The following is a 27,714-nucleotide window of genomic DNA, read 5'->3' on the forward strand; positions in this document are numbered from 1 at the left end:
GTTGAGACAACTAAGGGGCAGGGATACATAGCCTATACAAGCCCAAATCGCTCTATGGAGAGATGGGGGCTACAGGAGAGAAGTTGCAGTGGATGAGATTAGAATGGAAGAGTTTGGAGATTGTCAGTTGGAGAGCAGGCGTTAAGGTATGGTAGTAGAGGTTGCAGTGTCACACAGGCTACTCTTACTGACGAGCTGAAGATTACATTAAAGAGGCATCCTACAGAGGTGTGCTTATGTTAGCAATGAAATAAAAAACAGTAACATTGAAAACATTTGGTAGCCACATGCTATTCTTACACACAGTCCACTAGAACCTGAAGCTAGTAAAAACTACTGCAACAGATGAGTAATCACCAACTGTGGACTGACGATAACAGATTTGGTGATGGGCTTGTGAAGTTTTAGTGATAAAACATGAGAAGAACCTCAGGAAAATTAAATATTTTTCACAAGAAGAAAAATTTTAAATCTAATAGATTTTTGTCAACAGAAGATCTTCTTGACAAATTTTGAAAGGAACTCATTTAAACATAAGTAAGAAATAGTAATACTCTAAATAATATAATAAAAAACAGAAACTTGAGCAAGGTGGTAATTTGAAATACAATAACAAAAACAATAGGAAAAAGACAAAAAACATAAAAGGGGATAAATAAAAGAATTAATATATGCAAATTATGATGAATCAATACAAGCATACACCAAAAACACTATTTTATTTTTACTTTTATACTTTAATTTTTATTTCTTTGGGGGGGGTGTAGACCATCCATGGTAACTCACAGTTTCAGAAGGCCAAATCTAAACGCTGGACATGGGAGTGTCCCGGTGGGCATTTCCACGATGAAATTGACCACATCATATTCAATCAAAGGTTTTGCCTGACCAATGTCACTGTTGTCCCAAAATTCTAAACATGATCGGACCACGGTCTTCTTTGTGCAAAATTCTACTTCACAGAGCAGGGGAAAAGGTCTGCAAAATTTAAGTCTAAGAAGGCAACTCCCAGAATGATGACCAACTGGGAGCTCTTTGGCACTATTGCAGCAACGTGGGAAGATGCCGCCCTTGACAACATTGACGGGGAATACGATTGACTGTATCAGCACCTCCATGACTGTGCAAAGAATGCTGAGAGTGAGAAAGCCACAAACAGATGCCTGTCTTCAGAAATTTTCGATCTCATTGGTCAACTTGTTTTGGCGTGAGCCTCAGGCAACCACAAGCTAACGTCCGAGCTCACAAAGCTGTGTAGAGATGCGATAAAGGAAGACCTCCAAGAGAGAAGAGCAGCAGTGTTGGCCAATGCGGCAGAAGCCGGGAAAAGTATTTGCAATGCTCCCCTATCCTTCGCCAACTACAAGACCAAGATAACTGCCCTCAGACGTCCTGATGGATCTATCGCATCTTCCAGAAAGACAATGGAGAGGATTATTCACGACTTCTACTTCGATCTCTTTGAAAGCCATGTCCACCTGCCCATATACCAAATTCCACAGGATGGATATGTCATTCCCAATGTCCTCCCTTCCAAAATCCAACATACCATTTTGTCAGTAAAGACGCGTACAGCACCCAGTCCAGACATGGTCAGACCCGAACACCTGAAGAAGCCAGTACTCATCAATACACTGGCTCAGCTCTTAACACACTACCTGTCAGAATGCAAGGTTCCATCCCAATTGAAAATGAGCAGGACTGTCCTGTTGTACAAGAGGGAGACATCCACGACATCAGCAACTATCGCCCAATCCACGACATCGGCAACTATCGCCCAATCGGTCCGTTGTCCTTCGTCTACAAGTTGTTCAATTGAGTCATCCTGAATAGAATAGGGAGAACACTAGACATAGGACAACTATGTAAGCAATCCAGGTTCTGAAAAGGATTCAGCATGGTCGACCATATCCACACAGTGGCCAAGCTCATTGAAGTTTCTCGAGAGTTCAAGATGCCGCTCCGTCTAACGTTCATCGATTTAAATAAGGCCTTTGATTCTATTGAGACTGAAGCAGTCATCGAAGACCTAGGCAAACAGAGCATTAAAACTCATTACATCAACACCTTCTGCAAGCTGTATTATGGATTCACCACCAAAATATCACCATTCTACACGGAAGTCATCATTGACGTAAAGAGAAGGGTTCGGCAGGGTGATACCATTTCAGTAAAACTCTTCAGTGCCACCCTCAAGAACATCATGCAACGACTTGAATGGGAAGGAATGGGAGTGAAGCCAGACGGTCAGCAACTACACCATCTCCACTTCCCTGATGACGTCGTTCTCATAACGCCAAACATTAGCCAAGCGGCACAAATGTTGGCCAACTTCAATTGCAAGTATGTAGAGGTCGGACTGCAGCTGAATCTCAGCAAAACAATGTTCATGAAAAACAAACTAGTCCCTGACAATCCATTTGTTCTCAATGAAACGAACATCTCCAAATGCAGCAGCCATATGTACCTGGGTTGAGAACTCAACATGAGGAATGACTTAGCTCCAGAACTGCGCAGGAGATAGAGAGCAGCGTGGAACGCCTTCAAGAGCGTTGAAGGAGTAGTTAAGAGAACGAAGAACCTCTGGTTCCAGGCACATCTTTTCAACTCCACCATTCTTCCTGCACTAACATATGCCTCAGAGACCTGGGCCTTACGCAAACAGGAAGAGAATGCTATTCAGGTATCCCAGAGAGGAATCGAAAGAGCTATACTTGGAGAATCACTTTTCATTCAAGTAAGAGAAGGAATCCGGGGTTCCAACCTCCATTGACGGTCAAGAATCAGGGATGCTATCTCATTTGCCAAGGCATCAAAAACCAGATGGGCTGGACTAGTAATGCAATTTAGAGATGAACACTGGACTAGAGCTGTTACCGACTGGATTCCACAAGATGTCAAAAGACTGCGTGGCCACCCACCTATAAGATGGTGAAACTTCTTCGTCAAAACCCTGAATGAATGGTTTGAAGCTCTTCATGTTCCTGGAGTGAGCAGATACCATTGGGCTACCCTAGCATGTGACAGCGATGAATGGAGACGTTACTGGCTCCCGCTCAAGCAAATCCAAGATTTACAGGATGACAAGTGATGAAGATATTACAATATAATATAATATAGATATTATCTTAGATATTATCTCTTTCTCAGGTGAGCTTTCAAATATTTTGTGAATGTCATTATTTTAGTCATCTTTTATTCTTTTATTTTAATTTTTGGAGTGAGGATCATATCTTGTTGTGCTCAAGGATCACTCCTATCTCTATGTTCAGGAATGAATCCTGAAAGAATTATGGGAACCATGTGGGGTGCCAGAAATTGAACTCTGGTCAGCCATGTGCAAGGTAGCCCCACTGTACTCTCAATAATATCTCATTAGCACTTTCTAGTTATTCTTTGTGTGTGCGTTTGTGTGATACAGGATCTTCTTAATCTAATGTAATTCCATGTGTTTACTTTTCCTTCATCTATTTTGCCAGTGGCATTGTGCCCTTGAAGATGCCTGTAGATTCAATGTTACAAAAGGTTATGCCTGTTTTCCTCAATATAGTTTAAGGGTTCAGCTTTCGGGCTATACTCAGCTGTGATCATGCCTTACTACTGTCTCTGCACTCAGTGTCCACTTCTGGCAGAACTCGGGGGGATGTATGAAGTGTCTGGGACTGAACCCAGGTTGATCTGTTTTACTATCTCTACAGTCCATTAATTTAGTTTTGTCTAGTGATGTGGGGGATATGGAACTTTTATCCAATGCTGGTGGGACTGTTCACTGGTTCAATATTCCTGTAAAGCAGAATGAAAACCTATTTAAGAAATATAGACTTCAGCTTCATATGATCAGCACTTTCACTTACCAACTTCTACCCCAAGGTTCAAAACTACTATGTTGATAAAAACTTTTTTGTTTTCTTAAAGAAAGACTTCCATGTTCTTCACTATTGTTCAACATACAACTGGAAGTCCTATCTGCAGTAACTAGACTAGAAAAGGAAATCAGAATTCTTTCTGCTACTTGTGAACCAGGGAATTTCCTGATGTTGATTCTTCAACCCAGAATCTGCCCTCCAAAAAAATACAAAAGCAACGTTGAGCAGCTCAAGAATCCAAAGTGCAAAGTTCACAGTGGTAAAAAAACGCAAAAGTCCAGCCGGCTAAGTGAGTGAAGATGCTAGCCCAGAAGACCCAACCAGTAATAATGAGATATATAAACTATGAATTTAGAACGGAGCTGTTAAAAATACATAAAGAGCTCAAAGAAACAATGAAATGAATCACCAAAAAATACAAGCGGACATGAGAACAGAAATGAGGAAAATACAAATAAAAATACAAAGAGAAATGACATCTGAAAAACCTGGTAGGTTAGTGAAAAATTCACTGTAAGGTCTCAGCAGGAGAGTAAAAGCTGCTAAGGACAGAATCAGTGAGCTCCAAGATAAGGTGGAGAGAATCTCCAGAGAATAGCAGAAGATGGAAAAGAGCCTTAAAATAAAACAGAAGATGAAAAAGAGTGTTTGGATGAATTTAAGAAGAATTAATAGACTCAAAACCATTGTAACAAGAACTAAATGAGCTAGTTTAAGACAAGATAAGCCCCTCAAACTCCTGCAGAAAGGTGGGGCAAAAGCCCATAATAATAATCTCTCTCAATATCAATGGGTTAAGAAAAACCAATTAAGAGACACAGTGTGGCCAGATGGATTAGAAAATTGAGCCCATCTTTCTGTTGCCTGCAAGAAACACATCTGATCAGTCAGAGCAAACACAGACTCAAAGTTAAAGTCTGGAAAACAATTCTACAAGCAAACAATTCCCCTGCCCCAAAGCCAGGGTGACCGTACTAGTATCAGATTATACAGAATTCAGTATGAAGAACGTTATAAAATACTGTGAATGTTATTTCTTTAAGTAAATATCATTTCTTGATGAATACATCAGGAAGAACTCACACTCCTTAATGTATATGCACTGAATAAGGAATAAACAAACTACTGCTAATAGACTTGAAGACAACTATGGCAACACAATAGTAGTCAGAGATTTGAACACTGCATTGGCATGTATTGATAGATCAATCAAACTAACACTAAGCAAGGAAATACTTTATTTGAGGGATGAAATGGAAGTGAAGGTGTTAGTAGATATACATATAGGAATTCTCATTCCCCAAAAGCTGAATAAACATTTTTCTCCAGTGCACATGGGACATTCTCCAAGGTAGACCACATGCTGAGCCACAAAACATACCTCCATACAATTAAGAGGATAGAAATGGAATCAACTATCTTTGCAGACCTAGTGAATCACACAGAAATTGAGAATCAAATCAAATACTTAAAAACTAAACAGCTTTCTACTGAACAACCAGTGGTTTAGGAGAGGAAATCAAAGAGTAAATTGAAAGATTCCTGGAAATAAATAAATGTGAATGAAGACATGAGCTACCAGAATTTGTGGGACACGGCAAAAACAAGTTAAGAAGAAAGTTTATAGAACTGCAAGCATTCATAAGGAAGGAAGGAAGGAAGGAAGGAAGGAAGGAAGGAAGGAAGGAAGGAAGGAAGGAAGGAAGGAAGGAAGGAAGCGAGGAAGGAAGGAAAAAAGGAGGGAAGGAAGGGTCCACATAAAAACTTAAGCTCACAGCTTAAGATCTTGGAAAATGACCATCAAAAGGTGCCCAAGCAAGGCAAGATAAAGGAAGTAATAGAACTTAGAGCAGAAATCAATGAGTCAGAATTTTAAAAAAAAATCCAAATTATCAACAAAATCAAGATCTGATTCTTTAAGAAAAATCAATAAACCACTTAGCAAGACTCACAAAGAAACAGAGAACAATCCTAATAAACAAAAATAAATGAAAAGGGGGACATCACAACAGAGACTACAGAAATCCACAGGATAATCAAAGACTACTTTGAAAATCTTTGCTCCATGAATCAAGAGAACCTTGAAAAAAGGAATAAATTCCTTGATTCCTATGACCTCTCAAGGCAAAATCAATAATATTTTGAATACATGAACAGACTTATTATTATCAAGAAATATGAAATGACAATCAAAAATCGTCCCCAAACAAAAATGCAGGCCCAGAAGGATTCAATAGTGAAGCCTTTCAAACGTTTAAAGAAAATATACTGCCAATTCCTTTCAAGCTTTTATAGTAAATCAAAGAAACAGAAAAATTCCCCAATGTTTTCTATGAGGTAAATATCCTGATATTCAAAGCAGACAGAGACATTAGGAAATAAAAAAGAAATTAGTAGTCCGATAATCCTGATGAACACAGATGTAAAAATCCTCAACAAAACACTGGCAAATAGAATCTAACAACTCATCAAAAAAATTCATAAACCATGACCATATAGGATTCATCCTGGGGATGCAAGGATGCTTTAATATTCTCAAGGCAATCAATATAATACACCAAATAAATAAAAAGAAAAGGTAAAAGATAAAAAGCATATGATTATATCAATAGATATGATTGATATCTATCATATGCAGAAAAAGACCCAGTACTCATGATAACTGGTCCCTGAAGCTCCATTTGCTCTCAATGGAACGAACATCTCCGAATGCAGCAGCTATGTGTACCTGCGTCGAGAAATCAGCATGAGAGACTTGGTGCCAGAACTGCGCAGGAAGAAGAGAGCAGCGTGGAATGCATTCAAGAGCATCGAAGAGGTGGTTAAGAGAATGAAGAACCTCCAACTCCGGGCACATCTTTTCGATTCCACCATTCTTCATCCACTAACATATGCCTCAGACACCAGGGCCCCACGAAAGCAGGATGAGAACGCTATTAGGGTACCCCAAAGAGGAATCGAAAGAGCTATGCTGAGAATATCATGTCTCACTCAAGTGAGTGAAGGAATCCGGAGTTCTGACCTCTGTCGATGGTCAAGAATCAGGGATGCTGTCTCGTTTGCCAAGGCATCAAAAATCAGATGGGCCGGTCATGTAATGCGATTCAGAGACGACCGCTGGACTAGAACTGTTACTGTCTGGATTCTACGGGACGTCAGAAGACCTCGTGGCTGCCCACCAACTAGATAGTCAGATTTCTTTGTCAAATCCCTGAATAAACGATTTGAGGCTCTTCCTGTTCCTGGAGCAACCAGATATCATTGGGCTGCATTAGCACGCAACAGGGACAAATGGAGACGTTACTGGCGCCCGCTCAAGCAAATCGAAGATCAATGGGACTGTTGGTATACAACATCCCATAATCTCAGGTCTAGCTAGGCCTGGATGTAAACGGTTTATGTTTTGGTTACTGTAACTTTAAATGGCAGTTACTGTTTCCGTTGGTTGATTTGCATATTCGCCTATGTGGCTGAATATGATTGTTTTGTATGTTAATTTAATAAATAAAAGGAGGTTGAACAGGCTGCTCTCGGGCAGGCCATAACACAAAACCTCCGGAGGCAGTCCTGTGATCCTCCCCAAAAAATGTATATTTCTTCTGCGAGTAAAGTGCCTCTGACTCTCCGGTAAAATTGCAACATTGTTGCAATAGGGACTACAAGTGATACAAGTGATACTCATGATAAAAACTCTCAACAAAATGGGAGTTGACGGAAGCAACTTTGTTATAGCCAAAGCCATCTAGTACAAGTTTGCAACAAGCACTATTCTTAATGGGGAAAAATAAAGACTTTCCTGCTAAGACCAGGCACAAGACAAGATTGACCACTCTTGCCACTCTTATTCAATTAAGTACTAAAAATACTTGCAACAGCGATTATTCAGGAAAAACATATCAAGGGCATACATATAGGTAAGGAAGAAGTCAAGCTTTCACTATTTTAAAATGACATGATAATATACTTAGAAAATCCAAAAGAATACTAAAAAGCTCCTAGAAACAATAGATTTGTATAGCAAAGTGGCAGGTTGCAATCAATACTCAAAGGTTCATGGATTTCTTATATACAAATAATTAAAGAGAGTAGAGAGATATTAGAGAACATAGTCCCAGAGTCAATTGTGCTTCAGAAAACCAAGTACCTCAGAATCAGTTTAACTAAAGAGGTGAAGAAAGTACATAAATAAAACTACAAAACACCACTGGAAGAAATAAAAGAGGACATGATAACATGGAAACATCCCCTCCTAATGGATTATGAAGATTAAAAATTATCAAATTACGAATGCTCCATAAAGCATTCTACAGATTCAATGTGGTCCCTATAATAATATCCAGGGCATTTCTCAAAGAAATGAATATAATATTCAAATAATTCTTTGTTTTTAATTTATTTTTTTATTGAATCACCATGTGGAAAGTTACAAAGCTTTCAGGCTTAAGTCTCAGTTACACAATGCTTGAACACCCATCCCTTCACCATCCCTTCACCAGTGCATATATAACACAATTCTTGGGGAAAAGATGATGGAAGGCAAAATCTTCCCAGACTTCAAAGTATACTACAAAACGATAGTAATTTAAAAAGCTCTGTATTGGAATAAAGACATATCCACAGATCAGTGGAATCGACCCACACATTAATGATTAATCTTTTTTTAAATTGGATCACTGTGAGATAGGTGACAAAGCTTTCAAGTTTGAGTTTCAGTCATAAAATGATTGAACACCCATCCCTCCACCAGTGCACATTTTCCACCACCAATGTTCCCAGTGTCCTCACCCCAACCAACCCCTCCTCCTGCATCTATGACAAACAATTTTCCCCACACTCTCTCTTTACTTTGTGGCATCATAGTTTGCAATACAGGTTCTGAGAAGCTATCACGTTTGGTCCTTTATCTACTTTTAGCACACACCTCCCACCCCAAACGATCCCTCCAACCATTATTGGTTTAATGATCCCTTCTCTATTCCACCTGACTTCTCCTGGAACTCATGAGGCAGGCTTCCAACCATGGAACAATATTCCTGTCCCTGTCCCTACTGTCCTTGGGTATCAATTTCATATTATATTATTTTATATTCCACAAATGCATGCAGTTATTCTATGCCTGTCCCTCTCTTTCTCACTCATTTCACTTAGCATGATACTCTCCATGACCATCCACTTATAAGAAAATTTCATGTATCTTTCCTAACAGCTGCATAGTATTCCATTGTGTAGACATACTATTGTGTTCCATTAATCAGCTGTCTGTTCTTGGGCACTCAGATTGTTTCCAGATTCTGGTTATTGTGAACAGTGCTGCAATGAACATACAGGTACAGATATCATTTCTACTGAGCTTATTTTTGCGCCCTCGAGAAATATTCCCAGAAGTGGTATTGCAGGGTCATATGGTAGCTCAATTTCTAGTTTTTGAAGGAATGCCCATAATTTTTTCCAAAAAGGCTGACCAGTCAGAATTCCCACCTATAATGAAAGTGAGTCCCTTTCTCCCCACATCTGCATCAGCACTGGTTGTTCTTGTTCTTTTAGGTGTGTGCCAGTCTCTGTGGTGTGAGAGGATATCTCACTGTTGCTTTGATTTGCATCTACCCGATGATTAGTGCTATCGAATATTTTTTTCCGTGTCTTTTGGCCATTCGAATTTGTTCCTTAAGGAAGTTTCTGTTCATTTCTTCTCCCCATTTTTTGACGGGGTTGGAGGTTTTTTCTTGTACAATTCTACCAATGTCTTGTATATCCTGGATATTAACCCCTTATCATATGGGTATTGGGTAAATATTATTTCCTATTCCATGGGCTTCCTTTGTATTTTTGTCACTGTTTTCTTTGAGGTTCAGAAGTTTATTAGTTTAATGAAGTCCCATTTGTTTATGTTTGTTTCCACTTGCTCGTTCAGTGGTATTTCATCCTTAAAGATCATTTTAGCTTCAATATCAAGGAGAGTTCTGCCTACATTTTTCTCCATGGACCTTATGGATTCAGGTCTGATATTGAGGTCTTTAATCCACTTTGATCTGACTTTTGTGTCTGGCCTTAGACAGAGGTCAGAGTTCATTTTTATGCAAGTAGCTATCCAGTTTTCCCAGCACAACTTGTTTAAGAGACTTTTCTTGTTCCACTCCACATTTCTTGCTCCTTTATCAAAGATTAAGTGATCATATATTTGAGAGTCTGTGACAGAATATTCCACTCTTTTACATTGGTCTGCAGGTATGTTTTTAGTCCAATACCATACTGTTTTAATTACTACTGCTTTGTAGTACAGTTTGAAGTTGGGAAAGTGATGCCACCCATCTTCTTTATCCCAAGGATTGTTTTAGCTATTTGTTGGGGTTATTGTTCCATATGAATTTCAGGAGTGTTTTGTCTATTTCTTTGAAAAATGTCATGGGTGTCCTGATAGGGACCACATTAAATCTGTATAGTGCTTTGGAGAGTATTACCATTTTGATAATGTTAATCCTCCCTGTCCATGAACAGGGGATGTGTCTCCATTTCCGTGTGTCCTCTTTTATTTCTTGAAGTAGTCTTTTGCAATTTTCTTTGTATGGGTCCTTTACCTCTTTATTTAAGCTGATTCCTACGTACTTGATTTTCTGAGTCACTATTGTGAACGTGAATGTTTTTCAAAAATATTTCTTTCTTCTCTTTCATTATTTGTATATAGGAAAACCTAGACATTTGGGTATTGATTTTATAGCCTGACACCTTACTATACCAACCTATTATTTCTAGGAAAAAATTTTTAGAGTCTTTATACTTTTTCTAAGTATAGTATCATATCACCTGCAAATAGCAATAGATTAGCCTCTTCCTTTCTTATCTGTATGCCCTTGATATCTTTTTCTTGCCTAACTGCTATGGTAAGAACTTCCAATACTATATTGAATAGGAGCGTTGAGAGTGGGCAACCTTGCCTTGTCCCCGATCTTAGAGGGAAGACTTTTAGTTTCTTCCCATCAAGAAGGTTGATTTATGTGGGCTTGTGTTAGAAGACTTAGACTATATTGAGGAAAGTTCCTTCAGTGCCCATTTTGCTGAGAGTTTTCATCATAAACTGCTCCTGTATCTTGTCAGATGCTCTCTCTGTGTCTATTGATATAAATATTATTATCTTTGATAAAAGGAACCAAAAATATTAAATGGAGCAAGGAAAGCCTCTTCAACATGTGGTGCTGGGAAGACTGTGAAGCAAACATGTTTAAAAAATAAACTCAGAGCTCTTTCTAATACCAGTCACCAAATTCAGATAAAAATGGAATAAAGATCTCAATATCGGATCTGAATTTGTAAGCCACATGGAGGGAAATGTGGGTAGAACTTTCCATGATATTGCAGCTAAAGACATCTTCAAAGATCACTGACCAAGCAAGTGGAAGCAAAGATAAATAATTGAAACTACATTAAACTAAGAAGCTTCTGCACCTCAAAAAACATTGACCAAGATACAAATAGAGCCCAAGAATCAGAAAAAAGTTATTTATCTAATACCTATCAGATAAGTATTAAAATCCAATATATATAAGACACTGGTAGAACTTTACAAGAAAAAAACATCCAATCCCATCAAAAATCAGGAGACGAAATAAAGAGAAAATTCCTCAAAGAAGAAATAAAATTGTTCAGAGGCACATGAAAAAATGCTCTAAATCTTTAATCATCAGGGAGATGCCAAAAGCAACAATGAGATATCATCTCACACCACAAAGACTGGCAAACATTGAAAGGAACAAAGCAGCAAGTGCTGGCATGGATGCAGGAAGAAAGGGATTCTCCTCCATTGGTGGTAGGAATGCTAACTGGTCTGTCCTTTTTTGGAGAACAATATGGGTATTTCTCAAAAGACTAAAAATTGAGCTTCTATAAAACCTAGCAATACCACTTCTGGGAATATTCCCTGGGGGCTCATAAACACACAGAGAAATGCCATCTGCATGTCTATGTTCATTCCATCACTATTCACAATAGCCAGAATCTGGAAAAAACCTGAGTGCCCGAGAACAGATGACTGGTTATAAAAACATTTTTACATCTATATAATGGAATACTATACAGCTGTTAGGAAAATGATGCCATGAATTTCGCTTATAAATGAATGGACATGGAGAGTATCATGTTGAGTGAAATGAGTCAGAAAAAGAGGAATGGACATAGAATTATTGTAGTTATTTATGGTATTGTTTAAAAAACATAATATGACACAATATGGCACACATCCAAATGAACAAGAACAATCAGTGCTGGCATGGATGTGGAAAGAAAAGGACCCTCATCCATTGCTGGTAGGAATGCCGATTTGTCCAGCCTTTTAGGAAAACAACGTGATCATTATTCAAAAAACTAAAAACTTAACATTCATTTGACCCAGCAATATGACTCCTGTGAATATACACCAGGGGTACAAAAGCACAGCAGAGACACTATCTACACTTCACTGAAGCACTATTCATAATAGCCAGAATCTAGATACATCTCAAGTGCCTGAGAACAGACAAATGGATCAAGAAACTATGGTACATCTACACAATGGAATATTCCACAGCTATTAGGAAAAATTAGGTAATGAAATTTGCCTAAAAGTGGATAACCCAGACAATATCATGGTGATTGAAATTAGTCAGAAGGAGAGGTACAGATATATGATAATTGCATTTATTTCTGGGATTAAAAAAAACAAAACATTATGAAACTAATATCCAAGGCCAGGGAAAACAGGGGTCAGGAGGATGGGTCTATGGTTGGAAGTTACCACCAGTGTACATTTTCCACCACCAATGTTCCCTGTTTCAAACTCTCCTGCCACCCGCCCCTCCCACCCAGCATATCTCTATGGTAGGTACCTTACAGTTACTGAGAGGTAATCATGTTTGTTCCTCTACTTTTAGCATGCAAATCTTATCTAGAGTGAACATTTCCAGCTGTCTTTGTAATAGCTTTCTGGAAACTGGACTTTGTATTTTAGTGAATTACTTGATTTTCTATTTACCCTATAGACTTTTCATATTCATAGGCACAGAAATACCATTAATGCCATGCTCTTAATTTAGGAGATAATTGACTCTGAAATATATCTACTCCTGGGCATCAGTCATAATTACTTGACTCAGACCTTGTTTTCCATAGTTCCAAACACTCCACTAAGGGAGGTCCCACCACGATACTTGGGATAAACCCAGGGAAAGCGTCAAAACTACTCTGGCATCGAAATGATACAGTCTAGAAAGTATAAAAGCATAGTACTCATGCAAGCTGTTATGACTTAAGAGACAGCTCCCCTTGGGGAAGGATAAGCCAAACTGTCCTGAGGACTTTGTCTGAAGATTTATGGAAAAAGCCTTGCATTCCCTCAGAGCCCAGAGAACTAAGTTTTGGAATCTATATCTCTTCCTGTGTTTATCCAAATAACTTAAAGTATTAATAAGAAGCTAAATTTAATTGCTTAACATGTACACATAAAGGAAAAGATAAAAAGCAATATAGATATCCCTGGGAAACAGAGTGTCTCTTTGAGTTAATCTCCCCAAGAGAATTGCCTCCACAGAAATGCTTTACCAACATAAATAGTTAATCACACCACTTTCAGTCCTATACCTTGAACCCCCTCAGATGTTCTATAAGTATGTGAACAGCTGTGCATTAAACGGGCCATTTTGACCAGTCTGTGGACTCCTGCCTCTTTTTTCCTCTATTGTCCTCTGATGGGGAGGCTGGGGAGGCAGTTCTTGGCCACTGAAGGCACGATTAATGCATCCATATTTTGAACTGACGTTTGTTCACCTATTATTTCAAGTTCTCTTCACTGTGGTTCTAAAGTCTATGATATGCTCCTCGATCGCTAACCTTGTGTTGATTGATCAGCCTTCAGTAGGTGGTCAGAACAAGGAAGCGTGGTAGGGTTTCCAAGAAGCTTTTAAGATCTCACCTGATAGTTGGTTGGAAAGGATTGATTGTTTCAGGAGTGATTTTAATCACAAGCTAAAATCTGGACACCTAAGCAGATTCTACCAGCGCCAGATCAGAGTCTACCGCATATCCAGCAGGCAGGCCTCATGCTTTCCTTCATAAAAAGGATTTCTACCATCAGTAAACCAAGTTTAATTTGAATTATCCACAATACTATCCTTTAAATTAAGCCTATAAAAATACACTTGTTCAGTCATTTGGCTAGACCGTGGATCTAAAATATTTAAAGGCAAGTTACAGAAAGAGTTTTCTCTCCACCTTTACTGATGATCACTAAATAATCACAATAATATATTAAGTTTATTTCAAATAAATATTTCTAGTCATTTTGCATAAACAGAACCATGAATGGGCGACATTCTGCCCATATCCCCCAGTTTCTGGTAACGTGGCAGCCACGCACACAAACCACCTCTGGCTGGCATGAGATAATCTCATGAATGGCCATGATACAGAAATTCATTATTAATCTCTCGAAGAGAGCATGAAACAACTTGCCATAGCCATGCAGCCAGGCCCCGTGGAACCCAGCTCCTGTAGCCAAAAACCTCCAGCTCTCAAACATGTCTTTAATACTTTAGAGAATCACAGAGATGGGAGGAGGGAAGAGAGTACCCAATTTTGCTACCAACCTCATTTTACACTAAAACATGAGGTGAGATAAGGTCTAGAGGTCTTAGATAGTACCAGGAGACAGATACCCCAGACAAAGAGATAATATTGGAAAAGAGACAAATTGTCTCAAGGAAACAGCTGCTCTCAGAGGGTCACCATGATCTAGGCATGAGTTAGTTTGTGAGCAATGAGAAGTCATAGAATGTCTGGCTGAGATCCAGTAGATTTATCTTCAGGGGAAGTTGTTAAACTCTGTCGTCCTGGGGGAAATAAAGAGCCTTTGAAATCTAGAGCCATGAGTCAATGCAAAGGAATTGGTCAAAGTGCCCTAGCTCTTTACCTACATTCTAATACACAGCTCTAACAACCGATAAATTAAGCATTCTTTCAATGGGTCAATCCACCAAAAACAAAGATACTGAGCGTTGCACAAGGTTGAGAATTTTTCTGGAGTCACCATAATGCCCTAGTCCCTTAGAAAAATCTTCTTGAAAGTTTTCAGCATGCAGTCTAAGATAGGAGGTTGTTCTCATGTTCCAACCATAATGTTTCAATCCTTCATCAATGAATGGCACATAAGACAGACCAGAGATGGGGGCAGGTTTTGATCTCATCTGTAGGTCCTTGAATCACATTGAATTGACTTTTGTAGTAAGTGTGAGATATAAATCCAGTTCTTTTTTGGTCTTTAGCATTTAACTATCAAAATTTCCAAACACCATTTGTTGAAGAGTCTATTCCACCTCATGTACCCAGTTCCTTTGTTATAACTAGCTGTCCATCTATCTGATAATTCATCATTAGGTTGTCTGTTCTAACCCGTTGGTCTGACAGTCTATCCTTAATCCAGCACCATGCTGTTTTGATTGTTATAATTTTGAAATACAGTTGAAAATGAGGTAACTTGATGTCTACGACTTGATCATTTTCAGCAGGTATTTGAATATTCAGGAAAGTTTTGTGACTATATTATTAATGGCTGCCCATCTAAATTCCTGAAGTATACTATCGGGAATTTGATGGGGAGTCATATAAATCTATATACTGATTTGAGTCTAACTGTTGTTTTGACAAATTTACTTCATTCAATCCTTGAACATGGAATAATTTCCATTGCCAAAGGCCTTCCTCTATGTCTTTTATAAATGATTTATAGTCCTCAAACCGAAGATCTCTACTTGTTTTGTTAAGTCGATTCCTACATACTCGATATTTCTGGCCAATATTTTGAATTGCTTAGTCTTTTTGATTTCTCCCTCCTCGAGTCCTAGTTTACAAATAGCAATAGGATGCATTTTTGTGTATTGATTTGCGACCTGCTACCTGGTAGTATTGTTTGTTGTTTCAGTGGAATCCTCAAGGATTTTTACATATCTGATTATGTCATCTGCAAATCATGACACGTTGACTTCTTTCCCAAATTGGGTCCTTTTGATTTCTTTTGTTTGCGTAACTATGGCAGATAGGAATTCCAGTGCTATTTTGAAAATGGAAGTCCTTTTCTTGAGGGTACACGATTTATCAAAAGAGTGGTTTGATTCTTGGGGGTGGGAGTAGATACAGATAAGTGAAATTGTTGGTCCAATGAAGATAAAGTGCATATTATTTTATCTATTTTTTGCTTATTATTTTAAATGTATGTTCACACTGTTTTTCAGTAAGGTTGTACATGCAAAAAGTCCCACCAACCGTGAATAAGTGTTCATTTCCCACCACAATCATGCCATTGTGGATTGCACAAAAGTAGATTCATGAGCTGGAGAGATACTACAGAAATGGTACCAAAATCTAGATTTTGGTTCTAGAGGCATCATTGAAGATTCCTGTAGATTTCTGTAAGATATGTGGTACATATATCTAGAGGTATCTCCAATGACTCAGTGCTGTTGACAAATGAAAGGGAAACAGAAATAAGCAAATATGAATAAAGCAAATTAAGCTGCTAATGTATCAATAAAGAAAGACAAATAGAAGGGAAGGAAAAACAGTATAGCAGGTAGGGCAACTGCTCTGAACTTGGCTGACCTGAGCTGAATCCCTGGCACTACAAATAATGCCCGGTGTCCTGCCAAAAGTGATTCCTGGGCACAATGCCAGGAGGTAACCCTGTGTAGAGCCAGTAGTGACCCCAAAAACTAAAACAAGAAAAGAAAAAGAAGGGAAATATGTCTAGAATAAAGGCATGAAGTATATTTGATCAAATATGAGAATAGGCATTCCTGCCCCATTCTTCAAACTACTGGCTGGAACACCTTGCTCAAGTCCTTCCTATTTGAGACTACATTTTTCACTAGATCTGGTGCAAAATTCCTTTCTGCATAGTTTAGATGCACTCTACTTCAGTTTTTCCAATCTTACCTTCTATATGTTTGACTTGTGAATTCAGACCACCCATATTGTTGTAAATATTGATATATATGACTTAGTGCTTCTGTGAATCTTTAGTTTTCTGGTTGTCATAGATATGTGTTTATTTCCCAAGTGTTTTCTATTTTCTCACTTATTCCATCCATTTCTTCATTTCTCATCTAATATCTACACTACAAATTTTTGCTTTCATTTTGTCACTGTCCTAAGGGTTGTATCAAACTTTCTGTATCTAAGGTAGTGATTTTGTGTGTTGTGGTATTGATTTATTATCTTTCCCATACCAATCCTCTCTTATACTTTCACCCTCTTTGTTTCACATTTGCCTTTTACCACTATCTTTTTTCTGTTCTTAAAGTTATAATTTCCTCCTTGCTTAAAGTTGTGAATTCCATTTTTAATTTATTCTGTACAACAGAAAGAATTTTTTAGAAAATTTCTTGTCAAGAAGGTGAGATGGTGGCAAAATAGCTTAAGTTTTTACACTTTTCTTATTATAAAAAAGACTTTAATTCCCCCGAGATCATTTTCATGTTTCCAAGTCACCTCAGTATTGACATGTCAATCCCCAAATTTGTGAAAACCTACTCAGAGTTGGCTATTACCCATCTGTTGCAGTGGATTTGACTAGCTTTAGGTTCTTCTGGATTGTGTGTAAGAATAACATATGGCCACCAGATGTCTTCAGTGTTACAGCTCTTTATTTTAATGCTCATGGCACACCTCTGCAAGCTGACACTTTGATGTAATCTTCAGCACTGCAGTAATATTACACTTGTGATACAGCAACCCCAACCACCACACTTTGACTTGCAGTTTTCCACTGCTGCTCTCCAACGCATTCCACTCTAACCTCCTCCACTCCACCTCTTTCCTCCAACCTCCAGCTCTCTGTGCAGCTCTTGGGCTTACATAGGTTATGCATCCCAGCCCCTTAGTTGTTGCTGCTCTATCTGATTGGCGACACACCAATCAGGTAACAGGTAACATATGCCTATCTATATCTGGTTGGTTGATCCCTATGTAAATAATAGCTAGTGAAGTTGACCAATCATATCACACACATGCAAATGAGGGTTGGTAGAATAACCAATCTGATTGCGTCTGCCTGGGAAGGTTTGTCTCATCTCCCCACCAGGTTGAATATATCTTGATTATCTGATACCTCCCTCTTCATTTCCTCTTCAAAGGTCCTCTGAATGCAGCATGACAGCAGTGCAGTTTCACTCTCCTTTGGGCCTCACGTCCTTAAAAGTTCCTGCATCTTGATGTAGGACTTTTACATTCAGTTTTGTGTGCATTTGGATTTGGCAATATCTGGCTCCTACACTGGGAATGCATCTTTCAGATGAGCATAGACTTGTTTATCTTCAGGATCAATTCCTAGTATATAGAAGTGCTCACATACTTAATCAGTGTCACATAAGTATTTGTAGAATAAGTACAAGTTTAAGTTTCAAACCCATGATTGGGATATATTTGCTCTAAAAATTATAACTGAAATTACTCCCCTGCTCCGTATGAATACTAGTTATTCCCCAACACAATGAGTAGTTTTTCAGTTTGGATCCTTGTGGAGATGACTCTGCCATTTCAAATTTAGATCGAAATCTTTAGTTGAGTTCTGTCTTATACATTTACCCGAATTTCTTGAACATGCCTAACTTGTCCAATTGTGTTTTCAAAGGTTTTACAATTCCTTTGGTCAGAAATATCAAAAACTTAGTTCCCACAAGTCAGGAAGATAAAGTAATAGTTTTATGGATGCAAATGGAAAGGGGGGAATTTTTCTCAAGCTTCTGGTCTGTGGACCCATGTTCTACTTTTTCTAATATGTCACTTACTTAGTTTACCTTCTGCTTTTGCTTATAGCTATAAATAAGCTTACTGACTTAACATTTAAATCGGTTTTTACTGTTTCAAAAAAAGCAGACAGAGCATTAAAAATATCTAGAGGATAATACATTTCTTGAAGAAATTCCCTGGGATTGCTTTTTAAAAGTTTCAGTGACAATAATATACAATATTGTCCCACTATGTAGAGTGTTGGAGTGAACCCTAAAATAACAATGGGAATCTGGCAGAGATTGAAACTTTTTGGGCAATTACTTTTCACAATGCATTTCTATTTTGGTTTTGAATATATATTTGAAAAACTTCGATGTGTTTCAGGAAAGGATGAACATGTCTGTTACCCAAAAGCAAGCGTAAGAACATTAAAAAAATGCTTTCTCCACAAATTTAGAGTGTTTTATTTTGTACCGTGTTTCAGCTTTGCACACAGCCCAAACTACCCTCATTGTTTCTTATTCTCCTCTCTAATCTGCAAGATACATTAATCCCTGTGACTCACTGAATCCATATTTAGTGAAATTGAAGTGAATTGCTTAAGCTGTATTTCCGGCTGATGTAAATCGCGTCATCCAATTGTGACCCAAGCGCCCCCCACCTCCCCTCCACCCACGCGTAAGCAATTGTGAGTCAGTGGCCAGCTTAGGTGCCTGAATTGGCTGGATTCTGAAAATCTTCCCAATTCTATGGGGCAGCAAGATGATCTAAACATCCTGGGCAGCTCTGTTTCAAGTCCCGGTGGCTAACTGCCCGGTTCCCCTACTGTCCGCTGACCGTGCCTTTTTGACTGCGGAAGAGAATAAGCCAACAGGAGCCATGCATATGTTCTTGGTGCTAATGCTCATCCTTTGTTTCGTTTTAATTGTGATATGGCTCAAAAACAAGTTTTGGGTGAGTGCATAGTAAGACTACGCAGATTTAGAGAATAGTAGAGTAATATATGGAATTGTGTGCGTGTGGAGGGGGCGGGGTGTGCTTGTACCTAAGACAGTAGAAACAATAAAATAAGAAGTTAATTGGAGGTCATTTAATTCTTCGTTTTCTTGAAAGAATTTTTCTTCTTTCTTTCTTTCTTTCTTTCTTTCTTCCTTCCTTCCTTCCTTCCTTCCTTCCTTCCTTCCTTCCTTCCTTCCTTCCTTCCTTCCTTCCTTCCTTCCTTCCTTCCTTCCTTCTCTTTCTTTCTTTCTTTCTTTCTTTCTTTCTTTCTTTCTTTCTTTCTTTCTTTCTTTCTTTCTTTCTTTCTTTCTTTCCTTCTTGTTTATATTCATGCTTCCTTCATATTCTTCAGCTGTGTGGCCTGTTAGAAATATCTCAGGCTCACAAAGGTAGAAGGTAAAATTTTCACCCACTTGGGAAGATCAAAAGAATGTACCACTCCTCCAGTCCCCAGTAGTGGAAGAATCTGGTTGTTCTGATTGGGTTTGGGTTTGTTATCTGGTGTCTACTGCTACCTGTGATTCGGTCAGCTGCTTCTTCCCCTGCCTTTTGTTTACTTTTGTTTCTGTTTGGGACCCAGACCTGGCGGTAATCAGGAGTTACTTCTGGCTCTTTGCTCAGAGTTTACTGCTGGAGGAGCTAGTGTATCACGTGTGGTGCCAAGGAAAAAAATCAGGGTCGACCGCATGCAGCAAAAGTGCATTACCCCTTGTACAATTGTTCAGCACGCTTTTCATTTCAGCCATCTTTATGGGAGCATTTTGTATATACATCAGCCATGCATGTCAGAATGTGAGCATCTTGGGAGATCCCAGAGAGAAAATACAGCGGGTAGGGTGTTTGCTCTTCCGTGGCCAACCGATTTCTATCTCATAGGGTTCCATGAACCCTACTAAGGTTCGAGAGTTGCATAGTCAGGAGTAATCCTTGAGCACACTGCATGTGGCCCCCAAATCAAAACTGTTTGTCGTCCCAATGTTCATCGATTTGCTCGAGCGGGCACCAGTAACTTCTCAATTGTGAGACTTGTTGCTACTGTTTTTGGCATATCGAATGTGCCACAATTTGCCAGGCTTTGCCGTGCGGGGCAGGATACTCTCAGCAGCTTGCCCTGCTCTCCAAGAGGAAATGCATGTGTATATGTGTATAAGTGTGTATTGCATATATACATGTAGGAGTATGTGTATGTGCACATATAAGTTGGTATGTGTACAGATGTATGCCCGCATATGTGTCTATTGTGTACACATAGATTTGTGATGTGTTTATGTGGATGAGTATATTTGTATAAATGTATGCATATATGTATGTGTATATGTGGCCATGCATATATGCATTATGTTTGAATATGTGTATGTGCATGTATTTGCATGAGCATGTGTATACTTGTGTATATGAGTATGAGTATATTGCTGTGTATGGGTTTTATATATGTAAGTGTGCTGCATATGTTTATGTGCCTATGTATGCGTGCGTTTATACCCATATATGTGTCTGTAAGGGTGAGGACATATGTATGTGTATGCATGTTATGTGTGTATGCACACATGTGTTTGCAAATGAATATGAGTACACATGTGTGCATGGGTATGTGGACACATGTATAATTCTTTATTTTTAACATTTTTATTAGTGAATCACCATGAGATAAAGTTACAGACTTACATATTTTCATGCTTGCGTTTCAGTCATACAATGATCGAGTACTCATCTCTCCACCAGTGCCCATTTTCCACCACCGATGTTCCTAACATCCCTCCCACCACCCCCACCCTGTCCCCTTCACCCCACCCAGCTTCTGTGGCAGGGCATTCCCTTTTGCTCTCTCTCTTTTTGGGTGTTGTGGTTTGCTACAGAGGTATTAAGTAGGCATCATGTTCAGTCTATAGTCTATTTTTAGCCAGAATTCCTATCCCTAGTGGACCCGCCAAGCACCATTTGCTTGGTGATCCCTTCTCTATCAGAACTGCTTCTTCATCAAGCATGTGAGGACAGCTTCCAAGCTGTGAAGTAATCCTCCTGGTACTTATCTCCAGTATTCTTGGGTGTTAGTCTCCAATTCTGTTAGTTTATATTCCACAAATGAGTGCAATCTTTCTATGTCTGTTCCTCTCTTTCTGAAACACTTCACTTAACATGATACTTTCTATGTAGATCCACCTATATGCGAATTTCATGACTTCATCTTTTCTAACAGCTGCATAGTATTCCATTGTGTAGATGTACCAAACTTTCTTTAACTAGTCATCAGTTCTCGGGCACTCGGGATTTTTCCAGATTCTTGCTATTGTGAACAGTGCTGCAATGAACATATAAGTGCAGATATCATTTTTACTATAGTATTTTGCATCTCCAGGATATATTACCAGAAGTGGTATTGCTATTCATATCGGAGCTCAATTTCTAATTTTTTGAGAAGCGTCCATACTGTTTTCCAGAAGGGCTGGACTAGTCGGCATTCCAACCAGCAGTGAAGAAGAGTCCCTTTCTCCCCACATCCGCACCAACACCGGTCACTTTTGTCCTTTTGGATGTGGGCCAGTCTCAGTGGTATGAGATGGTATCTCATTGTTGTTTTGATCTGCATCTCCCTGATGGTTAGTGATGAGGAGCATTTTTTATGTGTTTTTTAGCCATTCAGATTTCTTCCTTGAGAAAGTTTCTGTTCATTTCACCGTGCCATTTTCTGATGGGTTTGACTTTTTTCTTCTTGTGGAATTCAACCAGTGCCTTATAAATCCTTGATATCAACCCCTTATCAGATGGGTATTGGGCAAATGTCCTTTTCCATTTTGTAGACTGTCTTTGTATTCTGGTTGCTGTATCTTTTGAGGTACAGAAGCTTCTCAGTTTAAGATAGTCCAATTTGTTTATCTCTGTTCTCACTTGCCTGGTCAGTGGCGAGTCCTCTTTGAAGATACCTGTAGCTTCAATGTTGTAGAGGTTTTGCCGACCTTGTCTTCAATGTATCTTATGGATTCTGGTCTAATGTTGAGGTCTTTGATCCATTTTGATCTGACTTTTGTGCATGTTGTTAGGTATAAGTCTGAGACTATTTTTTGCGTGTAGCTGTCCAATGTTGCCAGCACCATTTGTTAAAGAGGCTTTCCTTGCTCTATTTTATATTTCTTGCTCCCTTATCAAGGATTAGATGATCACATATTTGAGGGTGTGTATAAGGATATTCTACCCTGTTCCATTGGTCTACTGAGCTGCCTTTGTTCCAGTACCATGCAGTTTTAATTATTACCACTTTGTAGTAGAGTTTGAGGTTGGGAAAGGTGATGCCCCCTATCTTCTATTTCCCCAAAACTGCTTTAGCTATTCGTAAGGGTTTGTTATTCCATATGAATTTTAGAAGTGTTTGGTCCACTTCCTTGAATAATGTCATGGGTATCCTTATAGGGATCGCATTGAATCTGTATAATGCTTTGGGAAGTATTGCCATCTTGGCAATGTTAATTCTCCCAATCCATGAACAGGGGATGTGCTTCCATTTCCTCGTGTCCTCTTTTATTTTGTGAAGTAGCATTTTATAATTTTCTCTGTACAGGTCCTTCACCTCCTTAGTTAAGCTAATTCCGAGGTACTTGATTTTCTGAGGCATGATTGTGAACGAGGTTGCATTTTTTCATATCACTTTCTTCTCTCTCACTATTTGCATATAGGAAAGCCATGGACTTTTGGGTATTGATTTTATAGCCTGCAACTTTACTATACACATATATTGTTTCAAGGAGTTTCTTGGTAGAGGCTTTCGGGTTCTCTAGATATAATATCATATAATCTGCGAATAGTGAGAGTTTGATTTCTTCCTTTCCTATCTGGATACCCTTAATGTCTTTTTCTTGCCTAATCGCTATTGCAAGTACTTTCAGTACTATATTGAACAGAGGTGGTGAGATTTGGCATCCTTGCCTTTTTCCTGATCTTAGAGGGAAGGCCCTTAGTTTTTCCCCATTGAGGATAATGCTTGCTATAGGTTTGTGGTAGATGGCTCTGACTATATTGAGGAAGTTCCCTTCTATGCCCATTTTGGTGAGAGTTTGTATCATGAACGGGTGTTGGATCTTGTCAAATGCTTTCTCTGCGTCTATTGATATGATCATATGGCTTTTATTTTTTCTTTTGTTGATTTGGTAGATTACATTGATTGACTTCCGAATGTTGAACCATTTTCGCATCCTCGGGATGAATTCCACTTGTTCGTGGTGTATGATCTTTTTGATGAGATGGTGGATTCTGTTCACTAATATTTTGTTGAGGATCTTCACATCCGTGTTCATCAGAGATATTGTACTGTAATTTTATTTTTTTGTGGTCTCTCTGTTCGCTTTTGGTACTAGGGTGATATGTGCCTCATAGAAACTGTTTGGGAGTGTTTCTGTTCCCTCAATTTCCTGGAAAAGCTTGAAAAAACTGGCAATATGTCCTCTTTAAATGTTTGGAAAAATTTGCTAGTGAATCCAACTGGACATGGACTTTTGTTTCTGGGGAGACTTTTTATTACAGTTTCAATTTCCGTGGATAGTAACGGGTCTATTCAGGTATTCCAGATGATCTTGGTTCAGCCTTGGGAGGCTATAGTTATCCAGGAATTTATCTATTTCTCCTAGATTCTCTTGTTTCGTGGTGTACAGACTTTCGAAGTAGTCACTGATGATCTTTCGAATTTCTTTGGTTTCTGTTGTGATGTCCCCCCTTTCATTTCTGATTCAGTTTATTAGATTTCTCTATTTCTCTTTCTTTGTAATTCTTGCTAGTGGTTTATTAATCCTATTTATTTTCTCAAAGAACCAGCTCTTAGATTCATCGATCTTTCAGATTGTTTTTGGGGTATCCATATCATTGATTTTTGCTCTGAGTTTTATTACTTCGTTCCTTCTGCCTGGTTTGGGCTCCTTTTTTTGGTCCTTTTCTAAGGTCTTGAGCTGTGAGGTCAGGTTACTTATGTGGACCTTTTCTTCCTTCCTGAGATATGCTTTCAGAGCTATAAATTTTCCCCTTAACACAGCTGTAGCTGTGTCCCACAGATTCTGGTAGCTCGTATCTTCATTTTCATTTGTTTTCAGGTACCTTTTAATTTCTTCCTTGCTTTTCTCCCTGACACACTCATTGTTCAACATTGAGTTGTTTAATTTTCAGGTGTATGGTTTGGTCCTCTGTGTCTGTGCATCATTAACTTCTATCTTCAGTGCTTCAGTTGATACAATTTCTATCTTCCTGCTTCTATGAAGGTATGCTTTGTGGCCCAGCGCATGATCTATTTTGGAGAATGTTCCATGTGCAGTGGAGAAGAATGTGTAATCTTTTTTTATGGGGATGCAAAGCCCTATGTAGATCTATTAGCCCTCTCTCTTCTATTTCTTCCTTCGAGGCCAGTATTTCCTTGCTGAGTTTTGATCTTGTTGATCTATCCAGAGGTGATGAGGCACTGTTGAAATCTCCAACTTCTATTGTGTTGTGCAATGTCCTCCCTAAAATCTGTTAGCAGTTGTTTTAAGTATTTTGTTGGTCCCTCATTAGGTGCATATATGTTTAGGAGTCTGAGTTCTTCCTGCTGTACATATCCCTTGATTAGTAAGAAATGGCCTTTGCTGTCCCTTCTAAACTTTTTCACCCTGAAATCTATGTTGTCCAATACCAATATGGCCACCTCGGCTTTTTTGAGGAAGTTGTATGCTTTAAGAATTGTTCTCCATCCTTTGACTTTGAGTATATGCTTGCTCTGAACATTCAGATGTGTTTCTCGTAGGCAGCAGAATGCTGGGTTCAGTTTCTGAATCTTTTTTGCCACTCTGTGTCTCTGATGGGTACATTTAGACCATTGACGTTGTGAGAGATTATTGTCGTGGAGTTTCCTGCCATCCTTCTGTAGGGGTTTGTTGTGTTTGTAGGGGTTTTTCTATTCTTACGGAGCCCCTTTAGTCCTTCTTTTAAGTTTGGTTTTGAGTCTATGAATTTCCTGAGATGTTGTTTATCCATGAAATTGTGCATGGTCCCTTTGAGTTTGAGTGAGAGCTTCGTCGGATAGAGTATTCTTGATGAGGCATTCATTTCATTGAGGTTTTTCACTATATCCCACCATTGTCTTCTGGCTTGGAGGGTTTACTCTGATAAGCCTGCTGTGAATCTAAGGGGTGCTCCTTTGTATGTGGTTTCCTTTTCTGACCTTGCTGCTTGCAGTATTGTGTCCCTATCCGTGGCATCCATCATCCTATGATATGTCTTGGAGTCTATTTATTAGGGTCTCTTCTAGCTGGCAGTCTTCAGGCTCCTAGGATGTGAACATCTCCATTTTCCAGCTCTGGGAACTTTTCAGCAATAATTTCTTTAACTGTGACTTTCTCATTAGGTTTGCATCCCTGTCTTTCCAGAACTCTGATGAGTCTTATGTTGTTCCTCTTGGAATCATCCCCTAGGTCTCTGATTCATCCTAGAGCTATTTTGAGGTCTTTTCTAATTATTTGCTGTAGCCTGTGGGCATTCTGCTGCTCATATTCAAGCTCACTAATTCTATCTTCAGCTATAGCCATTCTAGTGTTGAGAACACCCACTGTGTTCTTTATTTCATCTACAGAGTGTTTTATTCGTGACATTTCTGAATATAGCTTTCTTATTTCTGTTCTTATTCCTTCCCGTATTTTCTTCACTGACTGCTCCACCATTTCTTTAAGTTTGATGGACATTCTCAGAATTTCTTCTCTCTGAATTCTTTTTTTTTTTTTGGCTTTTTGGGTCACACCCGGAGATGCACAGTGCACAGGGGTTACTCCTGGCTCTGCACTCAGGAATCACCCCTGGCGGTGCTCAGGAATGCTGGGATTCAAACCTGGGTCGGCCGCGTGCAAGGCAAATGCCCTACCCACTGTGCTATTCCTCCAGCCCCTCTTCTCTGAATTCTTTATTGGAGAGATCATATTTTTGGGAAGCCCCTGCTGAGGTTTCTGGACACTTTTCTTCAGCCTCTCCTTGCTGTGGGGATTTGCGCTGTTTCTTCATACTGTCACGGTTGTATGGAGGTGGGATTTTCCAGTTCACTAGAGCTGTTCACACTTTATGAGGTTTCTGGATGGAGAAGCAGAAAGCACAGGGTCTACCACAACGCCTGGGGGTGGGGGTCCCTGCCCGCTGGACACTGGGTTGAGGTCGGGTCTTGGGGCCTCCTGGGCGCTACATGTACAACTCTGTGTGTACAAATCAAAACAAACAATCCAAAAAAAAAAGGAAAAATCTGAGTATCTTGGTGATACATAATGCTGCAAGTAAAGTCTGGTCATGCTCAAAGGCAGTCCAAATATTGACCCTACAGAACTGAATAAGACATATCAGCCCGGATAAGCGATTTCTGCACAGTGTCTCCTTCATATATTTTCAGTCTTTCTTCTAGAGGAACATAGGTCTATCTCAGTCAATGTCATTTCAGTTTTCACGGCATCTTCTATCTCTAGTGGAGTTTTTTGTTTTTGTTTTTTGTCAGGGCTGTGGGAGGTGAGGTCACTAACCCTGGCTCTGAGCTGTGCCCAGGCTCTATTGGATAGCTTCAGGTTCTGTACTCACTCCTGGCTCAGGGACTGCTCCCTAAGGTGCTTGGGCAACCTAGTGGATCCAGGGACTCAACAGGTTTCCAGGGCATATCTCTCTGGACCCGATCTCTAATTTTTATGGAAGGACAATTGGCTGATTTTGACAACCTTGAGTAAGCATGGTAACCAAAAATATTTTGTTGTTTGGTAGTATTTTGAAATCTCCAAGCTTAATCAACTGCTATTTCCTTCTGTTATAGGGAAACAACCATGGAACAAGGCGAGCATTTTCAAGATCTCGTGCACTAGTAAGATCATCCTCTTTCTCGGATACATACCGGAGCAATGTTGACAAGAGTCTTTCAGTCAAGAAATTCTCCAGGGATAGATTTAAAAAAACCCCACTCTCTGTAGCCATGCAGAGGCAAACACTGGTAAACCCCAGGACTCTGGAACACAAGCTGGCTGAAGTGGAACATTTAGAAGCTCTCAAGGGTTTAAACAGTTCATCGGTGAACCAGAGGGAATCCAATGACAATGTTTTAGGATGTACTAGCAATCGCAGTGGTCATTAA

At 39.2% G+C, this 27,714-nt stretch overlaps 1 protein-coding gene across 1 annotated transcript; it reads left to right on the forward strand.

The window, feature by feature from the left end:
- Nucleotides 1–62: 62 nt before the first annotated feature.
- On the forward strand, nucleotides 63–27,714 carry LOC101544449 (kita-kyushu lung cancer antigen 1 homolog). Its single transcript, XM_004614496.1, has 2 exons — nucleotides 63–146; nucleotides 27,400–27,714. The coding sequence occupies exons 1-2, from the start codon at nucleotides 63–65 to the stop codon at nucleotides 27,712–27,714; spliced, it is 399 nt and encodes a 132-aa protein (XP_004614553.1).

The sequence above is a fragment of the Sorex araneus genome, chromosome X (assembly GCF_027595985.1).
Source record: "Sorex araneus isolate mSorAra2 chromosome X, mSorAra2.pri, whole genome shotgun sequence".
In the NCBI taxonomy this organism is placed as follows: domain Eukaryota; kingdom Metazoa; phylum Chordata; class Mammalia; order Eulipotyphla; family Soricidae; genus Sorex; species Sorex araneus.